General features: G+C 54.0%; 5 protein-coding genes across 5 annotated transcripts; 3 read left to right on the top strand and 2 right to left on the bottom strand.

The window, feature by feature from the left end:
• Window positions 1-6,944: 6,944 nt before the first annotated feature.
• On the top strand, window positions 6,945-9,377 carry EsH8_V_000403 (uncharacterized protein; the record flags this gene model as incomplete). Its single annotated transcript, XM_083272919.1, has 2 exons — window positions 6,945-9,151; window positions 9,209-9,377. 2 exons carry the CDS (start codon window positions 6,945-6,947, stop codon window positions 9,375-9,377), a joined length of 2,376 nt encoding a protein of 791 aa, XP_083125634.1.
• Window positions 9,378-9,525: 148 nt separating this feature from the next.
• On the bottom strand, window positions 9,526-10,290 carry EsH8_V_000404 (ribosomal protein S18; the record flags this gene model as incomplete). The annotated part of the gene is made up of 3 exons (XM_083272920.1): window positions 9,526-9,723; window positions 9,802-10,127; window positions 10,194-10,290. 3 exons carry the CDS (start codon window positions 10,288-10,290, stop codon window positions 9,526-9,528), a joined length of 621 nt encoding a protein of 206 aa, XP_083125635.1.
• A 236-nt stretch (window positions 10,291-10,526) lies between these two features.
• On the top strand, window positions 10,527-11,402 carry EsH8_V_000405 (snoRNA-binding rRNA-processing protein IMP3; the record flags this gene model as incomplete). Its single annotated transcript, XM_083272921.1, has 6 exons — window positions 10,527-10,595; window positions 10,665-10,691; window positions 10,747-10,782; window positions 10,838-10,861; window positions 10,946-11,145; window positions 11,207-11,402. The coding sequence occupies 6 exons, from the start codon at window positions 10,527-10,529 to the stop codon at window positions 11,400-11,402; spliced, it is 552 nt and encodes a 183-aa protein (XP_083125636.1).
• Window positions 11,403-12,830: 1,428 nt separating this feature from the next.
• On the top strand, window positions 12,831-13,675 carry EsH8_V_000406 (lytic polysaccharide monooxygenase auxiliary activity family 9 protein; the record flags this gene model as incomplete). The annotated part of the gene is made up of 2 exons (XM_083272922.1): window positions 12,831-12,925; window positions 12,985-13,675. 2 exons carry the CDS (start codon window positions 12,831-12,833, stop codon window positions 13,673-13,675), a joined length of 786 nt encoding a protein of 261 aa, XP_083125637.1.
• A 2,146-nt stretch (window positions 13,676-15,821) lies between these two features.
• Window positions 15,822-16,097, bottom strand: EsH8_V_000407 (DUF2462 domain-containing protein; the record flags this gene model as incomplete). Its single annotated transcript, XM_083272923.1, has 1 exon — window positions 15,822-16,097. The coding sequence occupies one exon, from the start codon at window positions 16,095-16,097 to the stop codon at window positions 15,822-15,824; it is 276 nt and encodes a 91-aa protein (XP_083125638.1).
• Between the last annotated feature and the right edge of the window lie 483 nt (window positions 16,098-16,580).

Below are 16,580 nucleotides of genomic sequence, written 5' to 3' on the forward strand. Positions count from 1 at the left end.
ACAACCCCGGCCTTGGCTGCCATATTCTCGTATCAGTCGATGGCGCGTATGCAGGCAGGTAAGCACCCAAGGGATGACATGACGCCATGGCGATAGCTGCCGTAAGGCTGCACCGGTCCCCGGGTCCTTCGTCCCTTCGGCCGATGTGTTGAAGCGGTTGGCATGTCCTTCCTGTCTGACATCTCTTCTTCGCCTGCATTTCCAGCCCGCTATCTGTTCGCGTCGCGAGGGCCTGGCCGTCCGTCGCGAAGGTGGATGATGGTATCGGGATTACGTACCGCACAGGTGCAGGGTGAGCGGCGCGACGGCCATGCACGGCGTTCTGCAAAAGCTTGGCTCGGCCGAAGCCCGCATCGTGCAACGGCTACCACACTCTGAGCGCCGCTCCAGTTGTACATGGTACGGGTGATATTTTAATTCCATCGCGTCGGGTTTGTCGTGGTGTGTGCTCCGCCGCCCAGAGCTGGGCTCGTCAGCCTCCAGCCCTGCTTTGGCGCTGGCGATGCAGTCGTCATTGACGCCGGCGGCTGCCCCCGTGCCATTGGACGGGTTGCGCAGAGCCCCAAAGACGAGGTTGTGACAAGCGCAGGCGTCTGTTCTGCCTTGTCGGCTCTCCTTTGTCTCTTTTCTAGGCAGCCCCGTCGAAGTTGGAAAGGGAGCAACGCAAGTGCGTTGGTGTCGCTGACGGACCCCGTTCCGGTTCTTTTCGTTGTCTGATCGTGTCCCAACTGGTCTGGATGCTCGATTTTATTTGTTCCTCCACTGAAATACTGGCGCCAGGGCGAGTTATAGATCACAACAGAACCGACCCGGCCAACTGATATCGATCCAATTGTTTTGTATCTCCCTGTCGGGTGTCGGGTACGAGGTTCTCTGGAGTTGCCCGAGGGGCCCTCCCAGAGGCAAGCACTTCTGTCGGGCAACACTTGGGACTCAAAATGTTGATAGCCACTTTTGGCCACCGACATGGAATAGTCCGGTACTGCAACTGCATTCGGAAGTTGCGTTTGTTTCGGTGGGAAGTGTTGTAGATCAAGGGATGGGAGGTTGCGTCTGTCAACTGGTTTCTGTCTCGCGGTAGTGCCACGGACAACCACGGAGTTGACAACTTCGGACCCCCAAACAAGGGTTTGTTGGGCTTGCGGGCCACCCCTCGGAGGACTTGCGGCGCCACCAAAAGGCGGCATCTTTCGATTTCCTGGGTCCAAAGTAACGTCCGGGCATACTGGCAACTGGACACAGGGTTGCGCGAACCCAAGATGGGACTCTGCCGTCTGTTGGGCCGCCGGCGACCGACCTCTATCCCTTGGGCCTGGGGGGGCCGTTTATGCGCAGGACTCTCTCATCCGTCTTCCCCTTCCCGTCTCCCTTGCTTGGAAGTCCAAGTTTGTCTCTATGAAGGCGCCGACGGGATTAATGTCCGGACGTAGGTAAGCCATGGTCTGGATGCTTGGTTGGCAGGGCTATCTTCGAGGATAGACTCGACGGACACTGCGCCCCTGGTGTCCGGAAAGCCTAGTGTCCGCGTAGAAAAGAAATGAGCGCCGAGGTTGACAGCTCCAACCCCCAGTCGGCAAGCTAACCATTGGCGGCTCGGTAAGTTGCTGATCGCCAGGTCTGAAGCGCGGCCAAGTAGCCGCAATTTCAACGACGGGCCGTCCGTCCAGGGTAAGCATTGCACCGTGCCGGGTGAATGTATGCTCGCGGCGCACTCTCATTGTTGTGCAACAACGGGCAACGGCGTCGGTAACTGTAAGATGCGATGAAGGGCGCTTGCCTATGCCCCCTCTAAAGCTCTTTACTGTACGGATTGGTTGATTCATTCGAATGTCGGCCGGACGGTGTTTAGGTCGACAACAGTCGGTGATGCTAAGCAGCGACATGTCCGACGTCGACTGGGCCTCCCCGTACAGGGCAAGAGGCAGGTTTCGGACTAGAGTTGAGCCAAGTTGCTAGTTGCAATACGTTGTGAGGAGTAGATCTCGGCCGATGACCAATATCGACTGGGATATAGATGCCCTTGAACAGTCTATTTACCGGACATGCAGAGCATACCACCCCCGCCAACCTCGGTCTCGATCTGTCGAGGTCCGCGGCCGTTCATTGCTTGAGACTTCTTACCCGAAGTCCGTTCGGTCATCCATATGCTCGTAAGCAATTTTCTCCGTTGCACACTTGCTCCTTTGGGCGAGATGTCTGTAAAGCACATCGCACACCTCATGGGATCACAACACATGCGGGATCTTTGTGCGAGTTGACTGACGATCTGATCACCCTTCAGCCCGAACCCCGGTCGCCGAGTTGACTTCGTTTCTGCTCCCCTGCCTCGCCATGTTTTCCAATTTCCTCCCCGGGTGCTGATCGCTCACTGGGATAGAGAGAAAGCCATGCTGGGGACGCCCGACGGGGATGAGGGAGAGCGAGGACGAAGAAGGGTCTTGGCCTATTCAGCTACGGGCTATGAGTAACGGTGCGGCGCTCCGGAGTTGCGCGTGTCGTGACACGCGTCTTCAGTCAACGACTGTGGCTAGCCGCAGTTGATTGTCTCTCTCTCTTACATTTTGTCTCTGTCTTACGTCTTGTCAACTTGCAGTTCAGGCAACTGAAAATAGATGGGCTCTGACGGACAAGTGACTGGCCCATCCATCTCTTGATGATCCTGGTAGGCAAGTGCGTCGGTTTGTCGTATTCCACACGACCCGGTGTTCGTACTTTGTCTAATTTCGCCCGGAGGTTGTGTGCTTGGCATGATCCGGTCCCCTTGTCGACTCGGTGATATCAGAGCAAGTCCGTACCCGAACGGCTCTTGTCCCCCATCATATGTACCATGGTCGTGAGCGAACGCGTCAATATCGACACTTGCGGGAAGTCAACCTGTCAACCGTCGATCAATGTGCCGCGGATCACCGACATTGGGACGATGTTCGGATGACAGCACTAGGCTTAATCCGACCTCTCCCTCTCTTTCTTGCTCCTTTCACACCCCCGGTCTTTCTCTGCCTTCCGTCTATTGCCTACAGTGCAGCTCTTTTCCTCTCTATCTTCAGGGCCAAGCTGTGGATCTCCGTGCGGCCCCTCGAGTCCGTAACAAGTCTTGCGAGAATGCAAAGTCAACCTGGAATTCATCACTTGATAGAAGTCTATGGCCGGCCGGGGCAGAAAGTAATACGGAACGGAGCTGACTGACCGCCGTCCTATTGGGACGAGAAGGAGGGTGCGCCGCAAGCCCGTGAGAGCCAGTCGCCGTGAGCTGCACTTGCAGCTCTGAAACGCACACTTGAACGCCTCAGGAGGCATTCGCCCACACCCACTCCCCATGTCCGTTGACCAGATGGAATATTCCGCATTCATCCAGCCATACAGAGCTCAACTACACTCCCCCGTGATCGACGATGCCGCGCGGACTAGGGACGAACGACAGATAGAGAGTGAGAGCAACCAAGCAAGTAACCAAGTCTTGCGCGCCCGGGGCAACGAAAGAGATGCAGGGAATGAGAGGGGTAAGAGACGCGGAGCTAAGAGAGCCAATGCAAGTTTGGAACTAACTTCTATCACTAACAACTTGGGCGAATGAGAGAAAAGTGCCAGGAAGGAGTAACATGGTACGGGGGGTGGTAAGGAAGCGTGGTGAGCTATACCACGGTGAGTCGGTGATCGTTTCGTTTCTTCTTGACCTGCCTCTATGCATTTTCTCATCCCTCCATTCCATCCTTTTTTTTTCTTCTCGTCGGGCTTCTCGGTTATCGGACGACTCTTTGTTGACCGAGTGTGAGGGATATACACACTAGCTTGGACCACCGTCACATCGGACAGCGGTAGCTGGTTTGACGATGATGTGACAGGATCGTCCGGGGAGTGACGGATCTTGTACAACACCCCTCCATGTCCTAGCTTGCCGTGCCTCATCGCCATCCCTGGTCTGCTTGCCCCATCTATGCCCCCCTCATTTTCGTCTATATAGCTTCTACATCCCCACCCCCATCGCCATCTTCCCCAATGCCAACGCCATACCTTCCCCCGCCACCCCTCCCGACACCATCGAGTCCGGCGTCGACGAGATGCTGGTCAAGACCCTGGATGGCTGTGTGAAAGGATGACTAGCACACTGGTTGACAACCACTCACTCGAAGTAACAACTCCCAGGTTGGAAAGATCTGAAAGGGCCTCGAAGGAACCGTGGACATTGCGCAAGGATATTCCCCGGCCAGTCAACACGACGATGATCCCGGAAGAATTTGAGAGAAGGGAAGAGGGATACGACATGGGTGTGGTGGCTGAAGCATGAGCTTCGACGACTTGGAAATGGGAAGGTCCCAAGACGCGCTGGACATGAAAGAGATTGGGAAAAGCAGGACCCATCGACGACATGAGTTGCGCCAAGGACTGGGACCGATGAAGGCAGGGATACCAGGAACATGCGGCTACAATGATCTCGATTCAAGCAGTCGATGCAAGCCGAACGACTAATAGGAGCCAACCGCGAAGCCTTCGCTAAGAACGACATCAAAGACTCTTCGCTGGTCAAGGTGTGGATCTGTACTGGGACAAGAGACGCCAAGTTCAGACGGGTGGAAAACAGAAAGAGCCACAGAGAGGGATTGGCCACCAAGGTTGTGATATGGATGGAGAAGATGGCCATGGCAACAGGTATCAGATGATGGATCGCAAAGAAGCAAGAGGCCGAGTCGTCAGCGTTGGACCATCGACCATTTCCCTGAAAGAGGAGCGGGGTACTCACATGCAGATAAGAGAAATGATTTGGTGCTGCAGGGCATGGCTCGCCTTCTCCAATTATACCGACAACATCGGTTCCGATGACTAGGGGAAGACAAGGCTCTGCATCAGAAAGGCCTGAGTTCGGTACCATCTCGGTGTAGAGGAAGCACACCGGTTGGATGAAATTGCGAGAGGCATGTCCAAGTAGAACCTCAATTCCATGTTGAGGGGATATAAAAAGACTTGAGACGCCGTGTTGTTGGCAACTATGTTTGGAGTCATCGCCGAATGCATGTTGCTAAACGTGGGATAGGAAGATGGACAAGAGGGTGTGGGGTTTGAGGGACCAGTCGCCCGAGTTTGACTCATATCAACATCTCATAACCCCTGCGGCAGTATCTTACTTCACTTGAACGATGAGGAACACATGCCACTGGCAAGCCGAAGTTATGGTCCGAGAGCTTCACGGCGGGAAGGGCAATTGCAACGCGACGCGATGTAACGGGCATGGAGATAACGGATTTATGATTTCGAACCTGGTTTACACAACTGGCGGCACTTGGTCCGGAAAGTTGAGAGACGAGAACAAGAGAAGTACGCAGCCGCAGACCAGAACAAACAAGGTAAGAACCATCCAACAACACCAGCAGCAGCAAAAGTAGCATTGGGCATTCCGTTTGCTGGGTTGTCGTATCAGCTGCTGCTCTTGCTCCTTCATGTCGGAGCTGTGACCTAGATATGATATTGGGCCAAGGCTAAAGAATGATCTTTGGCGTGGGAGGGTACGAGAGAGTGGTGACGAGTTCCAGTACTAGCAATTTGCGGCGGTTTCCAAAGGAGGCTTCAACTGCCCCAAAGGGCAAAGGATGTGCCGTAGTCCTGTGCGGGAGAGTAAAGGCCGGTCTTCGGAAGACGCTAGAAGGTAAGCACTAACATCAGTAAGTAAAGTTCGTAAGGTAAGGTTTCATCATACAGCATACCTACTGGGTGACAATGTGACTACCACGGAAGCGACGAGGTTTGATCACCTTGTCCCGCAGGGGGCGTTGGAGCTTTCTACAAATATTAAACATCCATGTGACTGTCTAACGGTAAGTTGAATATAATGTTCTGAATCATTTCCAGTTTTCATTGCATTCAAGAATTTTGAATGATTATTTTCTATCTCAACTTTGGCACGCCTACTTTCCGCGCTGGCTTCGTCATTTTGTCCGAGCGTGTTTGTGCTTTTGCCACTCAGCGTTGTGGTTAAGAGGAAGATAATTTGATACCGAGGTTCCAACTCCAACTAGAAACCGACCATGAACTTAATTCGGCCATACCTGGTATCTCTGAGCATGTTCTCTGGGGTTGATTCTCCGGGGTGATTTGGAAGATCCAAGTACGAGGTCGAATCCAGTCCATTCAGGTCACTTGACACCCCAAACATCACCGTACTTCATGCATTCCATTTTAAGAAAATGACCGCATTGATAAAATTTGCAATCGTCCGACGACGCGTGAGGATGTGTCTTCTAACCAATAGAAACTAGTACCAGGTCTCAGGCAGTGTGGTTGAGCTTCAAGGGTAAAGTGATCTCATCCGCTGGATTGCAGTGTACCCTCGGCTGTTGGGCGAGACCAAAAGCATTTAACGGAAGTATGAGTTTCCCGTGGATTACGTTGTTCAGCAGGCCTTATACAGGTTCGTACAAGGCCCGAACAATTTGTATTCAGTGCTGTCTAACGCTCAGTTGATGTTGCACAAGGTTGAAGATTTATGGATTGAGCGGTGGGGTTAGAAAGTCTCTTTAGTCCAGATTTTTCGAGTTTACACAAATAAAATCATTTTAAATATGTGAATATATCGACTATATGATAAAACTGTATACTGTTAATTACGTTTTCAGTTATCGGTGAGAAATGTAGTTCACAGAGTTGACTGAGGCTGGAAGCCTCGAGTGAGAGAGTGATGACTAAGCTCGGCTAATCCACGGCATTACTGCCAAGTGCAGGTCGCATTTTGGTGGCAGCTACGGCGATTTCCAAGTCCCGAAAGCTCCAGTACCCAATTCCAATTCGCAAATCTTTGAGAGCTTCGTTGGCCGGCATTGAGCTTCACCATATGCCGCGCATTGTGTGAATTGGTCTGAAGATGCCCAGGTATGTCTCCCGGAAGCTACACATGCACTCTGACGAAACTAATTAGTCTCATAAGGATCCTTCGATAGAAGTATTGAACCCACATCATGAGGGCGCAAATAGCCCGCCATGTCTGCCGACAGGTCCTCGTTCCAAGGGGGTGCGCTCCCGCGTGCTCAATCCTCTCTCGCCCGACATGTCGCCATACGCGACTTCCGGTAGCAGCAACGATATCCCTGTCCCGACGAGCGCCGCGCCGGACGTTTTTTGGCATCCTGCAGAAGCCCCCGAGACAGATCAAGAAGCCAGAGTATGAGCCTGGATGGACGACGGTTTTGACTTGGAGGAATCGCCTCCTCGAGAGCGTACGACCACCGACGAGAACGGAACTGGTTGAGGCGTTTCGGGAGCTGTTTGTGTACAAGCTGCGCTTCAACATCGTCGTCAACAGCACTCAGGCGCTACATTGCCGAAACCTGCTGAAATATCTGGTCGAAAACAAGGACGACGAACCGGGGCCGGGATTAACATTGACGGAGCTGACGGCTGCGCGAGAGGCGCTGTTGAAGTTGCCGAAGGAAGATACCAAAGAGCATTTGGAGTTCTCTAGAGCTTTATACGATGTTATCAAAGCGGAAAGGGCTTTGGATGCGGCGGACCCTGGCGCCACGGAGGACTTTGAGGCGTACCTTGTGGCTCTGACTTTATTCGGAGCGTCCGAAGAAGGCCTGTCGAGTCTTCAGGAATACTGGAGCCGGCTACCGGAGGCAGAACGACCGAATGCGCAGAATCTCTGGGTTAACGTCCTGCAAGGCTTGGCGGAGGAAGGTCGCGAGGCCCAGCTTGTCGATGCTCTTGCGAGGGCTGAAGAGCTTGGTTTACCATTTACGTCAAGTTTTCACGAGGTCATGACCACTTTTTTCGCGAAAAAGGACAATGTTTTGGAAACGAAAAAGTGGTTTTTGAGACCCGTACACAACAATGAGCATCCAAGCCCCAGGACGTTTAGAGAAATATTGCATTTCTCGGCCAGGAACAACCAACGTGGCTGGACTGCACCTATCTTCAAGAAACTCGTTGACGCAAATCCGAGCAAGGAACATTGGGACGTCGTCTATCAATGGGCGGTACTGTCGATGGGAAAGGGTCTCGACGATATCAAGGGTATGTTCGAAGTTGTCGCTCGCCACAACCCCGATGACAGCTCCATTCTGCCAGATACTCGGACCATCAACGGTCTTCTGGAGGTTGCGATTGAGAAGAACGACCCATACCTGGCGGACAAGCTTGTTGCATTCTCTAGTGACCTCGGTATTCAACCTGACGCGAAGACATTCCTACTCCAGATGGATTTCATGATCAGGGCAAAAGACTTGGCGGGAGCCAGAGCAGCATATATGCAGCTCCCCAAGACAGACCTTAACGGAGAGGAAGATTTGCCCCTGATCAACAAATATCTTCAAGCGCTGTGCTACCAAACGAAGCCGGATTTCAAAGCGATACGCGAGATCTTGGATATTCTCGAGGAACGTATCGTGACACTGGATCCAGAGACAGTGGTTGCGTTGTGCACGGTTTTCCTCAAGAACGACCAGCAGTTTGAGATCATCGACACACTGTCGCTCAACGTCTTCCAGCACAGCAACGAGCAACGACGATCTATCAGGGATGCCTTTGTGGCGTATTGCTTGGATAGGAAGAACAGTACCGCGAGAGTGTGGGACGCCTACTCCATCCTGCGGCAATTCTTCCAGGAAACCAGCATTGAGAGCCGTCTCAAGCTCATGGATACCTTCTTCGACCGCAACCGAGCCGATATGGCCGTCCACGTGTTTGGACACATGCGGCAACATGTCAACCCGACATTCCATCCCACCAGCGACGCCTACATACAGTGCTTCGAAGGATTTGGCAGATCTCCTAATCTGGACAGTCTGAGGCTGGTCCACAACATGTTGAAGATGGACACTAAAATCCAACCAAGCACGAGGATGTTCAATGCATTGATGATTGCGTATGGAGCAAGCAAAAAACCGAGTCTAGGACTTGAGTTCTGGCAGGACATTGTTCGGTCAGCAGAAGGCCCTTCATACAACAGTCTCGAAATTGTGTTCTCCCTCTGCGAAATCAAGGCCTTTGGTGATCAAATCGCCAGGGACATCTGGAAAAAGATAGAAAAGATGGAGGTTGACGTCCCCCCGGCCGTTTTTGCCGCCTACTGCGGTGGCCTAGCAGGCAACGGCAATTTGCAGGAGGTGCAGAGCACAATCAGAACCATGAAACGAGCTGTTGGGTACGGGCCCGACGCGATGACGTGAGTTGAAAATCAACACCCACATAGAATTTCGTTCGGAAGCTAACTCTTGCGTAGATTGGGCATCCCTTTTAATGCACTTCCTGGTCAGGTGCTGCAGCGTGAGTTCGAGGCATGGGCCAAGAAGCAATTCCCAGAGGAGTGGGCAGAGCTGGAGAAGTTCCGCTACTACACCACGGTAGAGAAGCTGAGGAAGTTCAAGCTGCAGCGGGTGCTGAAGGCATGATCTGTACAAAAAAATGCTAGAGAAGCTTCTTGTATCTGTACTTTTATAATAGACGCCAAGATGTTGTACAATTCATACACGGGAGACTCTCCCCATGCCCGTAGACATGTCCCACAGGCTATGCGAACCCTTTAAAATACATAGAAATTTACTTCCACGACGCGTTGAGGCGGAATCTCTTCCTCAGCAACTCAGGGTGGTGGTGCACACTAGGGTGGATACCCATGCCAATCGCTCTCCTGATGGCTTTAGCCATCCGCCTCTGGTTCACCGGGCGCAGTCCCGTGTTCTTGGAGTGCTCAATTTGACCAAACGATGTCATGTACTCGGAAATCATGGAGAAGTTCTGCAAGTCATCATTAGTACTGTGAGATGGCGTTGCCGGCTACGGATAGCCTGCCGTCGACAGTCGTATGATACGTACTCTGTAATGATCCAGGGGGTTGATGCCCAGCAGGTCGACGACATCGACATTGGGGCGCTTCGGCTTGCGCCACTTCTCCATCTCGACAGGACTGAGATCGTGCGGCGCGTACACCTCACCGGAGCGCCAGCGACGCGGCATTTGCTTAAGGTAATCGTCGCTGACCTTCTTCTCGCGGAGGGACTCGAGCATGGTGCGCTTGCGGACGACAGACCCATCCATACGTGCCTTGCTATTCTTGTTGATGAGACTGCGAATTCGGTCGGCCGAGTGGACAGTGGGCTTTTCGTCGAGCGCCAGAAGATTCGTAATCGGGTCAGAGGACTCTGCAGCGACTTGCATTAGCTACGGCTCGCTGGGAACAAGGAGGGCGAAGGGAGGCATTGACATACGAGACACGGCGGGAGTTGACGAGAATGGTCGCGCAATGCGAGCCATGAAGGCACTCGGGGCCTTGACGGCCGAGATGAACGGTAATCTAGGCGGCATGGCTGGGGTTTGGGGATTAGGTCGAATTGGAGGCGAGGCGTGGTCTGTCGCGAAGGTTGAAGCTGTCACGGGAATTTTTGGGTATGCAGACGGAATATTCCGCTCCACTTTTGCGATAAGGCCCCGATAAGGAAATTTGTCCCGCCTTAGCTCCAGAACTTTTCCTTCGCTCGACAACCCGTCACCATCGACATTCGCCAAATCGATCCCACAATCCCCTACGCCAGCAATCCAAGATGGTGCGGAAACTCAAGTTTCACGAGCAGAAGCTTCTACGGAAGCACGACTTCATCACATACAAACAGGTACCGAGATCAATCGCAGCCCGCGCGTGCAGCAGCCCCAGGCGCATTTGCTAACAATGGTTTCATCAGGATGGCGATCACCGAGATGCCGCAGTGGTACGACGAATCCCAAGCGACGAGTAAATCACGACGCGCTCTAACATATAACCAGGTGCGCAGGTATATGATCCAGAAGCCTGAGGATTATGTGAGTATTATCCCCGGTGGCCGTACCATGAAGACCTGCTGACGAGCGTGAACAGCACAGATACAACCGACTATGCGGCGTAAGTTTGACAAGCACTGTTCCAAGCCGAGTCCATATCGAAGCCGATTATACCACGTTCTAGCAACTGATAATAGCCCCGCAGTCCATTCGCCAGCTGGCTCACAGGGTCAGCCTCCTCCCACCTGACAATGCGGCCCGCCAGAAGCACGAGAAGCTCCTCCTGGACAAGCTGTACGACATGGGAATTCTTTCCTCGGCTTCCAAACTGTCTGCCGTCGAACACAACGTCACAGTCAGTGCCTTTGCGAGACGCCGTCTTCCGGTCGTCATGACCCGCCTTCGGTATGGAAAACACTATACGCCATTGCATACTCTTGCGGCGCAACGCTAACCGAGTTTGCAGGATGGCCGAGACCGTTCAGGCGGCAACGAAGCTCATTGAGCAGGGCCATGTTCGTGTGGGTACGGAAACCTGCGTCGACCCGGCGTTCCTAGTCACCCGCAGCATGGAAGACTTCGTCACTTGGACCGTGGGCAGCAAGGTTAAGAGGAACATCATGAAGTACCGCGACAAGCTGGACGACTTTGAGCTGTTGTAACACGGGACGGTTTAACTTTCGGATGGATGGTCTGCCGCCACGGCGGAACTGGGGTTTCGACATTATTTCGTGGTGTTATGGAGTTAGGAGGGCTGGACGTCAAAACACATTCGCATATCGCAAACCCGTGTGTGGAGGCCCTTGTGTTATCATCCAATTACTTGGAAAAATCGGCAACAATAGCGGGATCTCGCTTGCCGGGCAGGCTGCCTGATTCGAGGAATGCAGAAAACTTGGGTCAACCGAGGTAGACCGTTGTGGCGTCACCAAATGGGGCCTGCTACGCCTGCCTTCATCAATGGAAATTGATGTGGAGATCTTTGCTTCCGAGAGACTTATGGCGAACGCCAGGCGCCCGCACAGCAACCGGGACCTATTATCAACTCTATCGGCTCATCAGGTGCGAGGCATGCCGAGCCATACGGGTGAATCGACGAGATGGAACCAAAAGCATCAAAGTTCTGTCGTAGAAGCACGTCATACAGGCTTGTGCGGCGCTGGGCGAGGAGATGAACACTTGTGGAGGGATGAAACGGTCGCGGAGTAATGACCGTATATCAACTCATCAATATAGGATAATCGCATGAAAAATATGAGAGGCTAAAGGCCTGGGCGCAGAGCCGTGGCCAATACCGGATTGGGAAGTTTTTGAGACGAAGCCCGGCGACAAGTGAAAAGTCCAACCTAAAGAGTCGAAATCCCCGACTTTGTCCAGGATGGCCATGCTGTCCGAACTCGGAACCTACCATTCCAACCCCACAACAGACAGCAGAAAACGTGCAAAGTCGTCGGAAGATAACTCTACACACTCCATGAGGCTCAGTAGGGTGGCCAGCACAGACGTTTTGGGGGAGAGACGCGCGACCGAACAATGGATTATCCCCGTCTTGAAACAGGGACCAGAACCAGGTGATACTGTGAACAATCGGTTTGGATAGCGAAGATCCGATCTTCGCCAATCATAGCTTGGATCCCGGTCGTTACCTGAGTTCATCGTCTCCTCCGTGTCTGATGTTTTGCGATTTTGCTCTCGAGGTGGTCTCAACATCAGCGCACAGGAGGCGTTGAAGGTTTGTTTGAACGGATGAATGGAGGTCCGGGAGCGAGAGGCGTTACAGCTGCAGCATTGGTAGGTAGGGCGAGGTGTGATATAATAAAGGCGTCCAAGAATACCTCCATCAAAGTTATATTCAGAAAAGCAACTCACATTCTTTCATAATACTATAGTGCGCTGGTCGACTAACACACTCTTTTCTCTCTCTCTCTAACCTCATTCACAGTTGCCGATCCCTCTTTATCAAGAAACTTATAATCGAAGACAATCCTTAAAAGTAACAGTGCTTTCCGACGAGATTGTGTTCAAACGCCAACTTCTCCGGACTCTCTTCAACCCGCCACTCATTCAAGATACGCACAAACATAATCGACATGTCTGCTTTCAAGTACGCCCTCTTGGCCTCGGCTGCTCTTCAGACCGTGCGAGCCCATGGAACGGTAAACGGCATCATGGCAGACGGAGTCTTGTAAGTCCAAACCTCGGCCCGACCCCCTTTTGGCCCAGACGCTGACCCGGACTTCCCAGCTACGAGGGTTACAGCCCCCAGATGCAGTACAAGAGCCCGCCGCCACAGGTCGTGGGCTGGTCCATCCCGAAGGACCTGTCCAACGGCTTCGTCGCCGTCGATAAGTACGCGGACCCGGACATCATCTGCCACATCGGGGCGGAGCCGGCGCCGATCGCCGCCAAGGTGACGGCGGGCTCCAACGTGACCGTCTACTGGACCGACTGGCCCGAGTCCCACCACGGGCCGATGATGGACTACCTGGCGCCCTGCAACGGCGACTGCGCCAAGGTCAAGAAGGCCGACCTGGAGTTCTTCAAGATCGACGCCGTCGGCGTCGTCGACGGCTCCAAGGCGCCCGGCAAGTGGGGCTCGGACGACATGCTCGCGAACAACAAGTCGTGGACCATGACGATCCCCGCCAACATCGCGCCGGGCCAGTACGTCCTCCGCCACGAGACCATCGCGCTGCACGAGGGCGGCCGCGAGGGCGGCGCCCAGAACTACCCGCAGTGCCTCAACCTCGACGTCCAGGGCGGCGGGTCCGACAAGCCCCCCGGAGTCAAGGCGACGGAGCTGTACAAGGCCGCCGACCCGGGCATCAAGTTCAACATCTACACGGACAACCTCGAGTACCCCATGCCCGGGCCGCCGTTGGTGGGCGAGCAGAAGCCAGCCCGCCGGCGCAGAAGGGTGGCGGTTGTCTACTGAGGAGTGGAGGGGGGCCCGGTTTCGCATTTTTCTGTACAAGATCTGTGTTTCTGCTGTGTATTTGTACGGGCACACAATATCACGACGCATGACGGAATGGACAGTAACACTGAGTCGGCTCAGCCAACTACGACACGCTGGACGTGCAAGTCTTTCCTTGGAGCTCGTGTTTCACTGATGAAATGTTGATATATTACTGGAATATCACCTGTGTCTAGATGGAGGTCCTGTGAGATGGGTTGGGTTCATGAGCAAGCGAGCACCCACGGGCGTAAATAAACCTCGCAATGGCATCATGACTTGGAAGTTTTGGCATCCTCGTGAATTATGCGGTGTATGGTGAAGTTTGATCCGGCGAAGGGCCGGTGAAAGACGTAGTTTGTAATCATCTATCAGCCTGTTTAATTCTCGGCCGCGGCCAACCCCCAGATTGTAGCCTCTGTGGTTTCTCCGAGTAGCTACCCCGGGTGTGTGTATGTTTGTGTATGTTTGCCTTCGAGAAAGTGTTCTCCCCACCCCCGAATACGAACGCTTCGGTTCTTTTCCATTTCCCGTTTCACTGTACATCTTTCTTTCTCGACGTTGCCGGGAACCGAATCCCCCCCCCCAAGGACCCCTCCCCTTTCCCCAACGGCTCCGGACCGTCCTTGGCTGACACGGGTCACCTGGACGTCCGAGGACGGGGCCGGCAGATCCTGGGGGGGAAACGCGACGATCTGAAGCACGGGAGGCAGGAGACGTTGACAGATCCCGGATGCTGATCTGCAACGCTGTCTGTCCCCGACCGCCTCGCCGGGGGCTCTCTCTCTCTCTCTTTGCACGCCTTTGTGGCCCAACACCGTATTTTTGTTTGCTTTACACCCCCTTCGCCGCCGCCAATATTTGCTCTCTTAAGTTTTGTTTCTATGGAGCACCGGCCATGCAACGGCCCTTGGAACAGAACGGCGCCCGCTGCATTGATTCGGTCTACCGCGTATCGAGTCGCAAGCCCCCCCCCCCCCTTCGCATAATAGCATTGCGGGACTCTGCTCGATACCGAGGTGCCCTTGAAACTTTTTTTCCACTGCACCGGCCGCCCGCAAAAGCCCGTCGGACTTGGACGTCATCGCCGATCAAAGCCGGTCAACAGCGAAACCTTGGATACCCCACACCCCTAGGATACTTTCCCATTTACCTTTTTTATTTTATTTTATTTTCAATATGTTTTAAGAAGTCATCCTTGGAGGGGGGTTTCCCTTTTTCTTCTGTTGCGCTTCAATCGACGTCTCCGTTGAGTAGGTGGTAGCACGCCCCCTGGATAGTGTCAGCGAGGATTTTAGGTGTTTGGGTTCGATACATCCGTTGTCCAAGTCGTGTGTAATGAGGCAGCGTACCACATTACCGCAGGGTCCTAGATAGCATTGGCCGTGCCGCCTTTTGCGTTTTCCTTCGTATAACCTATTGCTTCTTACGTGCGGAAAGCTATTCAGTGCACTCTGTGTGATGTGGTTCTGGAAAGTCACCCTGCTAAGGACGCCGGCGCCTCATGCCAGTGCGGAGCTCATCCCTCTGCCACGACTCGTTGGCCGCGATACACACCAATTCGCATAGCCTGGGGACGGATGCATGTCTACCTTCCTCCATCGGCCTACTCATTCACTCTCCCACGTCCCCGAGGCCTAGATTCGGGGGTGGGGGGTGGGAGAAAGGGGGGGATGCTCCAAACATTGAAAGTCCATCACTGGTAATTTGAACAGAAACATGCTTGTCGATTTATTGGGGTATCTAGTCGTCCAACACCCGCAGTCTTCGCGGCCCCATTTGGGCCGGCAGTCTTCCAACGCTGCCTTTGCATGAGAGACCGACCATCCATCGCAGTCGCAAAGGCGGGTTTCCCCCCCTCCCCTAGTCTTTCGGATTTTCGCACCTTCTCGCCAGAGGGCAAGCGAACGCCAATCGCCCACCAAACCACCCTCCTCCCGCTTCACAGGACTCGCCCGCCGTCCATCGCCCATCTCCCAGCCTCTCCCTCCGTTGCCGTGGTCGGCCGCCAGCCTTCCGCGACTCCCTTCGCTCTCAGCCTCCGACCAACAGGAGATGTGACGCTCCCCGCCCCTCCAAAGAAGGAGGAAGAAACCGAGATCTCGTAGAAAATAGGGGGCCCCCTTTAGCCAAACTTGCGGCTGCCGCCCTTGTGCACCTTCTCCTCCTTGGCGCCCTTCTTGCCCTTGCCGATGAGCTCCAGGTGGCCCGCCCGCTCGCCGAGCAGCTTCTCCGTCCGCGACACGAGGCCCGCCGCCAGCTTCTTCTGCATCTTGTCCGCCGAGCCGTGCGCCTTTGCCTTTTGCGGCTTCGCCACGCGCGACGCGTTCTTGGACTGCTTCTGCTTCGGCTTGCCCGTCGGCGCCGGGCGCGACGAGGACTTCACTCCGCCCTGAGCCATTTTGTGTGTGTGCGTGTGTGCGGGTGTTTGTGTGTGTGTGTTTGCGTGTGTCTCGTCTCTCGGAATCGGACTCGCTCGGCCGCTTTGACTTTTTTTTTTCTCCCCCGGGCTGCGAGAAATGCCGGTCGTGATATGGGGTTCGTAAGGGGAAAGATTTTTCGTGTCTTTCGCTGTTGGTTTTTTTGTTTACTTTTGGCCTCGAAGCAGTTGAGCCGGGCGACGTCAAGAAGGGGGAAGGGAGGGGAGAGGGGGGAGAGAGAGAGAAGCAAAAGTTCGAGCCCGGGGACAAACCGCCCGCCCGTCCAGAGAAAATTTTAGTGGAGCCGTAGCTTATCGTTCACCGACACACCGAACCCCTCCCCCACCTTTTTTGTATTTCTTGCGGACCCCCCGGTCGTCCCTTTCCTACTGGGGTACGTACCTGGCTATCTACCTTCTCGCCATTCCAGGAAAGAAAGTCTGGCATCGATCGTAACTACTCCT

Source organism: Colletotrichum jinshuiense, chromosome 5 (assembly GCF_051148585.1).
Source record: "Colletotrichum jinshuiense chromosome 5, complete sequence".
Classification (NCBI taxonomy): domain Eukaryota; kingdom Fungi; phylum Ascomycota; class Sordariomycetes; order Glomerellales; family Glomerellaceae; genus Colletotrichum; species Colletotrichum jinshuiense.